The sequence below is a fragment of the Neltuma alba genome, unplaced genomic scaffold (assembly GCF_004799145.2).
Source record: "Neltuma alba isolate B1F8T4 unplaced genomic scaffold, ASM479914v2 tig00010519_pilon, whole genome shotgun sequence".
NCBI lineage: Eukaryota > Viridiplantae > Streptophyta > Magnoliopsida > Fabales > Fabaceae > Neltuma > Neltuma alba.
Genome location: NW_021635394.1, coordinates 373,605 through 381,172, shown reverse-complemented (window position 1 = coordinate 381,172; position 7,568 = coordinate 373,605). Strand labels below are relative to the sequence as shown.

The window sequence follows — 7,568 nt, the reverse complement described above, 5'->3', positions numbered from 1 at the left end:
TAAAAGCTTTTTTGACACAAATTTGCCAAATTGCTCTTTGCCATTAAAAAACTAATTTAATCATTAAAATAATGATATTGACTGATAATATTATTAATAGTTGAGGACAATATTACTATGATTTTAAATTTTTAGAACAAATTTGTATCAAAAATTTTTTTTTGGGTGCCTAAAGCTCTTTAGCAAAATCTTTTAAAACAAATTTACATCTTAACTTTTTTTTTAAAATTAAGTTTTGTATTACTACATTAAATATCAAAATTTTAAGGGACCAAATTAAAATAAAGAGTAATATTATAAGTTAACGAAAATTTAAAAATTTTCAATTTAGTTATGATGATTGATTTGGAATTTTAAAAATTCATGACATTTTGGGTTTTGAAATTCAAATATCATTTTCGTGGAATTTCCCAAATTTTAATATAAAAGTGTAAATCTCACTTTTTTAAAAATTTTGTGGGATTTCCCAAATTTCAATTCTTTTGAAAAAGAAATTTAAAAAGCAATCACATTCTTAAAAAAAATATTTTTAATTATTTTGAGCAAGTTTCCAAAAATAAAAAAAGAGAATGTTAATAAAAATTTAACGACATACAGATATATTATAAAATCTTGAAATTAAGAAATAAAATATTTTTGACTTTATTAAATGCAAAATAAGCATCATTCATATTAATACTGAAGCAATTCTTTATTTCTCTCAAGGAAAAATTATTTCGCTGATACATATATTTTTATCAATTTTTAATTTGTGACTTTGTTGTATTCTGTTTTTATAAATATTTTAATTTTGATCTATTAACATTAAAGTCTTCCAGCTTTGTCCAGTTAGTATTCTTAGTGACGTTAAAAAATGCAAATTAAACAATCTATTGATGTTAACAATTCAAGCACATTTTGTTTTCTTTTGTTTTCTTTTTTTCTAAAAAAAGTTTTCACCTACTGTTTTCTTTTTGGTTTAAAACAAAAGCCAAATACCCGCACTTTCGTTCAGGAAAACGAGGGAGAAAGATCACACAATCGTGATCCAATTGGTCTCCGCCAACCTCAGCGCTCACCGTTTGATTTGGCCAACACCATAATATTATAATAATAATAATAATAAGGGCTAACATACTTTTTTTTTCTTAAATTTATTTTTATTTTGATTTTAGTTTCTCAAATTATAAATCTTAAATTTTAATCCTTTAAGTTTTTTTTTTCAATTTAAAACATTGATTCTTATAATTAAGTAAAAACTGAGATCATTTTGCTATTTAAGAGTCAAAACCTATCACTTGGAATTTGACGGATCAAAACCAAAATAAATAAAAAAAATTGATGGATAAATATTATATTAACTTAATAATAATAAAAGCATATTCCAAGAAAATCTAAACAAGAATTAAGAAAATGTTTTAACCGGGTCAGCGTGTTACTTGAGGGTTAGGTATGTCATCATGAAAAATAATATTATTCTATTAAAATATATAAAATATTTATATTTGATTATGAAAAAGTAATATTTAAATTAAAAGATATAATAAAAATGTTAATAAAATATTTTAAAATATTTATATTTATCTTTTTTAACTAATTTGATTTACCTATAAATTGATATATAATAATACATATAAATATTTTTAAAAAATAATGTAACATATGTTATAATTAAATAATTTATTTTTTAAACTTTTTTAAATTAATTAATTGAGTTTTATATTAATAATAGAAGACAATAAAATTTAACTTGGTCAACCCGTACAGCCCCCCAAGATTGCCGTTGGCTTGGGTTGGGATCCCATCGGGTCCCTCGTCCCAGTTCAGATTTGAATAGATGCGTGTTTACATACACTGACGTAATCTTATCAAGGCAACATAATAGTATCAAATCAATTTTTAATTCTACGCACATGGAGGAATATTCAAGATTACATAATTGTTTTAGTGATACTTATTAGAATTAGATAGCAGGTCTTATGTCAATTGCCAAATACTGGGGACACATTTTCTTAAGTCGAGAATTATTTATTTACAATTCAGGATAAAAGAAGCAATTATTTACCAATGATTTTTATATGACTTTTGTAATTTAATAATCAGTATTATAAATTTTTAATTTTTATATTAATATAGGAAAAATTCTGGGAAAAAGATTTGATAAATTTTTAAAACAAATAAAATATTAATATTTTGCAAATTTTGTATTCGTATTTTGATTTAAGTTTTTTTACCAATAAAATTTTCAACGAGAATTTTCTCAAATTTTTTCTTAAATATACTTATTTATAATTAATATATAATAAATTCTATAAAAATTATACTATTTATAAATTATAATAAATTAAATTATCTTTTTTTTAATTCGACATGATTCATGAAGAATTTTTAATATAATTTATATTTCACAAACAAAACATAATATATTGACACGTTTATTTCAAGGTACTATTACATTTTATTTGTCGCAAAAAAAAAAAACCATTTTTTGTGAATTATGAGTCTACATTCCGATAAACGACTTTAGAATTTTATATAAAAATTTAAAAACTTAAAAATTTAAATGATTTTATTATTGGAGTCCTGTGGATCAACTATATTGCGCAAAAGCTTAAAAATGAATTGTATGTCTTGTTAAAAATGCAGTTTGAAGTTTTCATATCCATAAATGCATACTTTCCCCCGTTAATTTTATATACACACACACACAGTGACTTTTAACTACCACAGCAAAATTAGAATAAGATAATAAAAAAAAGATTATCTTACATTTATATCATTTTTATTTTTATCACCGATAAATATTATTTATAAGTATCTTTATATTATATTAAAATGTGGTTAGGAAAGCGTATATGTAACAAATAATTGAACGCAGTATGAAAAAAAAATGAAAAATAACTCCCATAACTTTTTTTCCACCTAAAGTGGAAACGGAATATTTCTAATTTAACTTGTTTTGTTTATTAAATTAGAGGCATGAACTTACCACTAAGATTTTGATGAGAAGAAATGACTAATTAGCCCCAATATTGTATCTTTCCCAACTAATTGGGATTAGTTGAAGTGTGATATTGTTAATAACACAATCACCAAACCCGGCAGCCTCCTCTTCCATATTAAGGCAAACCATCTTCAGGTCCCGACGGCCTCGCCTTCCTCTCCTTCGCGGTTTCGACCTGTACGCTTGGTGTGCCCCACCTGCCCTGCGACCGGTTAGGACCCTCGTTGTGTGTGTACGGTCATAGGGAAAGGAGAGTGAGCCCATCCAACAACCCTTGAAAGCGCCATGTCCTTTTCTCTCTATCTATCTCTCTCTTCATAATTGGCTCGTACGCACAGTTTCCTTCGGGAGGCCACTGTCGCAGTCACGATAATTTGATAATTTCTCTTCCACACCCTTCTCTCCTATCTATAAAGCAAACCCATCTCATCCTCTCATTCCCCGTCTCGCTGATTCACTCATCGCTCAGAATTTCAATTCCCTCCATCGCCGAGTTCGTTCGAGCAATTTTTCCTTTGTGGGTTTTGTAGAAATTGGGTTATAGGAGAAGGGGATTCTCCGGGAAAAGAGAAGGAGAAACAAGAAGAGCTGTTTGGTGGGATAAAACCCGGTGTGGACGCGTTGTAGACATCACGGCTATTCTCAGAGTATTTCGGCCTCTCATTCATGTCCGAGCTGTACGACGTAAGGGTTGTTTAACTGCAGCTTGCAACCCTTCGCCGCACGGCGGGCGTGGTGCTTTGCCGTCTGAAGGTGGTAGCCCTTCTGACCTCCTCTTCCTTGCTGGTGGCGGTGCTTCTTTCGTTTTTGTCTCATCTTTAGTCTAATATTAGCTTAGAGTTTTCTAGTTGTTAGACATATTAAGCTAAAGCTACTGAAGTCTGTGAGATCGAACTTGTTGAAGCTGTTTTTTATTGTTGGGTTTGGCTGTTTTTATTTTTCTGGGAAAAAGGGGGGGGGGGAAAAAAAAAACAGAAGCCAAAATGTTGAGCATCAAAAGAGTTCCCACCGTTGTTTCTAATTATCAAAAAGAGGAGGGAGGAGAGGCTACGCGCCGTGCAGGTGGCTGTGGCCGTAATTGCCTGAAAAGTTGTTGCATTCAAGGTATTTGTCGAAATGCTTTGTATTATATTAAAGCTTTTTCTTTTCCTGGTCTGCATGCATGATATGTTTGATTGAATTTTGGTCATGTGGATGCTTTTGAACAGATGCAAAGCTTCCTTTGTATGCCTTCAAAAAGGCTAACAAGGTCGTTGGAAAGGATGAAGGCAAGGAAGCCCCCGTGGCCTTTCTGGATTCACTGATACTTGGGGAGGTAATAATGCCTGTCCAATATGAAGATTGGTTATCAAGTTTCGTTTCATTTTTGTAATTCTGTTATCATATGTTTTGAAATTGTTTATTATTTCATGATAGTGGGAAGATCGCATGCAGAGAGGGCTTTTCCGCTATGATGTAACTGCCTGTGAAACCAAGGTCTAGTTCATTTATTTGTTTGTTTATTTGCTTTGGCCTATATATCAAGGTCTAGCTTATAGTGTTGAGTTATTGGGATCGTTGTGGTGTGCACCAGGATATCTATAAATTTAATTGGTTTCATGTTTTTATGACATATTATTCTGTGCAGGTGATTCCAGGAGAGTATGGTTTCATTGCCCAGCTGAATGAGGGTCGCCATCTCAAGAAGCGACCAACTGAGTTCCGCGTTGATAAGGTCCTCCAGCCCTTTGATGAAAACAAGTTTAACTTCACAAAAGTTGGGCAAGAAGAGGTTCTGTTTCAATTTGAAGCTAGTGATGATGGTGAAATCCAGTTTTTACCAAATGCGCCCATTGATGTGGAGGATTCTCCTAATCTTGTTGCCATCAATGTATGTTTCTTGAATTTCGTTTGGCTTCTTGTTCTTGTAGGTTAAAATTTGAATGAACAGTCTGTTTGATGCTGTTCATAAATTTATATGCTCTCTTAACAGGTCAGTCCTATTGAATATGGGCATGTACTGCTGATTCCTCATATCTTTGAATGTTTGCCACAAAGGATTGATCGTGACAGCTTCTTGATTGCCCTACACATGGCCGCAGAAGCAGGAAATCCATATTTCCGATTGGGCTACAACAGTCTGGGTGCATTTGCAACTATTAACCACCTTCATTTCCAGGTACTAATTGCTAAACAACTTACAATGATCATCTAATTATTGATAGTTATTGATAATGTTTCTTATCTAGCGGGCATTCAGTAATCAAATTGCTAATTCGATAATTTTGATGTGCTTAGGCATACTATTTGGCTGTTCCTTTTCCCATTGAGAAGGCTCCTACTAAGAAAATAACCAAATCAAATGGTGGTGTGAAGATATCTGAATTGCTGAAGTATCCAGTCCGAGGCCTTGTGTTCGAGGGTGGCGATACACTAGAAGATCTGGCCGACACTGTTTCAGACGCCTTTATCTGCCTTCAAGATAATAACATACCTTACAATGTTCTTATTTCTGACTGCGGAAGGCAAATCTTTCTCTTACCACAGGTCTAAGATAGCTCTTCAACTTGCCTTGTTTGATTAAAATCTAATTATTGCTGTTATTTGTAATGATGAATTCCTCAACTTTCTGCCGTATGAATGGACAGTGCTATGCAGAGAAACAAGCTCTCGGAGAAGTAAGTGCTGAGCTTCTGGATACCCAAGTGAATCCTGCCGTGTGGGAAATCAGTGGGCACATGGTGCTGAAGAGGAAGAAGGACTATGATGAGGCATCTGAAGCAAATGCTTGGAGGCTTCTTGCAGAGGTCTCCCTTTCAGAAGAGAGGTTTCGTGAAGTCAATGCTCTGATTTTCTCAGCCATTAGTGCCTCTCATAAGGTGGATATTGAGCCTCAGTTTCTCCATGAAGCTAATGCAGTTAGCTCAACTTCCCACCCGGCTCTGGTGGCTGGTTCACAGGAGTGTCTTGTTCTGCAGTGACAAGGATCCAGCGACTTCTGTGGCACAGATTTCATGGATAAAATCGTGGTGCTTTCTGTAGTAAACTGCTATGTTGTGGTGTTTCAGTTTAAAACAGTACCTTACTGGTATGTTTGTAGTTGCTTGAATCAGCAGGGACCTAGTTTCTGTTCTGGTACTGTGAGGGTTTAGGTTCCCAAAGATACGGTATTATGTGTGTTCTGATTTTAAGTAAATTAGTGGTGTGCTGGTATGCGGTACTTCACGGCCCGTTTAAAACTACATTGTAATGAATAACTCCTCCTGGGAGCTTATTAGCTTATTAGTTTCTGATTATGTGTATGATAATGTCTATTTACCAATAAAAAAATGTAATTTATATTTTAAGAATACTTTTATTTGTCAAGAAAGAGTGGCTCTGTAGAGAATTAATGTGGTGAGAGTAATTGGGATAAAAAAGAACTAATCATTTCAGATGGGGTATAGCGTTTTTTTTTTTTTGGGGGGGGGGGGAGTTATAATACTTTTCTGGTTTTTAATGTAAAACCTAAAATGAATAGAGAGTTAATGTTGGTCATAAATATAAGCTTTATTTTATATAATTATCAATTTTTTTAAAAATTAATTATATTGTATTTTTTTAACAATAATGAAGTAGAGAAGGGAGGAAAAAAATTAAAAATATGTTTAGGATGTTTTAAAAAAAACATTATATTAACTAATTCAATAATCTCTTTAATATATTTAATTTAATTAATTAGATTTTATATTAAGGATTGATAAAGAATTTGTTATACATGGGACTCGAAGGAATATTTCCTTTCCCTCTGGATTCTTTCTGTTTTTTGGGGCAAATTTCTTCTTGGACTCTAGAGCGAATATTTTTTCCATATGGGTTTTTAGGGAACGATTTTTTGATATTTGGTGTTTCTAGCCAAGTTAGATTCTCGTGTTGAGAGGCTCTGAACGGTGGTTCAAAGCACCAAATTCGTTTTGGTTAATCGATAAGGCATTGGCAGTATATTCAACTGAATAGGATTTTGGGACAAAGGGTGAGCTGTTGCCTCTCTAAACCTTAGTCGTGGCTAGCATCATTGAACTTGGCCTCACCCCGCCGTCTTCCTATCACTCTCTTTGTTTACATCAATAGATACATAGCCTCAAATATGATTTGTTATCCGGACGAAGGGAAGCGTTACCTGTCTTCTTAGCCTCTATATCCTGGCTTGACCTTCAGCGTCTAGTGGTTCAATCTTTTAGTTCTATTGTTCGATGCAGAGCAATGGTTTCTGGATAACTGAAACAAAAAATAATCAAGACAGAGACACACATAAGGACACCATTTTCATTATGGGTTCAATAAGAACTGACCTAAACCCATCGCTTAAGCCTTGCACGCTTCTTTATGCTTCTTGGTTCATTTAGAAGCTTTCTTTATCTATCTCATCAATTTGGAATCCATTTATTGTAAGCCCAACCTTTGCAATGCATAGGTAAGTTGTAGCTTTTATTTTATTTTGTTACACAAATGTATTCTCCTATTGAAAGTAATTATGTTCGAGGTACTGTTGGGTATTAGATGTAAACACCTTTTATAGCAAAAATTCAAGCCTTGGTTCGGGATATTATGATTTATGAGAGATGAG

The 7,568-nt window shown here is 32.8% G+C and overlaps 1 protein-coding gene across 1 annotated transcript; it reads left to right on the top strand.

Moving 5' to 3' along the window:
* The first annotated feature begins 3,340 nt into the window (after nt 1-3,340).
* Nucleotides 3,341-6,314, top strand: LOC114756876 (GDP-L-galactose phosphorylase 1). Its single transcript, XM_028945818.1, has 7 exons — nt 3,341-4,087; nt 4,192-4,298; nt 4,400-4,459; nt 4,611-4,853; nt 4,956-5,141; nt 5,261-5,509; nt 5,611-6,314. Exons 1-7 carry the CDS (start codon nt 3,967-3,969, stop codon nt 5,941-5,943), a joined length of 1,299 nt encoding a protein of 432 aa, XP_028801651.1. The 5' UTR covers nt 3,341-3,966; the 3' UTR covers nt 5,944-6,314.
* The last annotated feature ends 1,254 nt before the right edge of the window (nt 6,315-7,568 follow it).

Coding starts and splice junctions, on each gene's coding strand:
- LOC114756876 (XM_028945818.1), top strand. CDS start 3,967: ATGTTGAGCATCAAAAGAGTTCCCACCGTTGTTTCTAATTATCAAAAA. Junction 4,854..4,955: donor CTAATCTTGTTGCCATCAAT/GTATGTTTCTTG, acceptor CTCTCTTAACAG/GTCAGTCCTATTGAATATGG. Junction 5,510..5,610: donor AAATCTTTCTCTTACCACAG/GTCTAAGATAGC, acceptor ATGAATGGACAG/TGCTATGCAGAGAAACAAGC.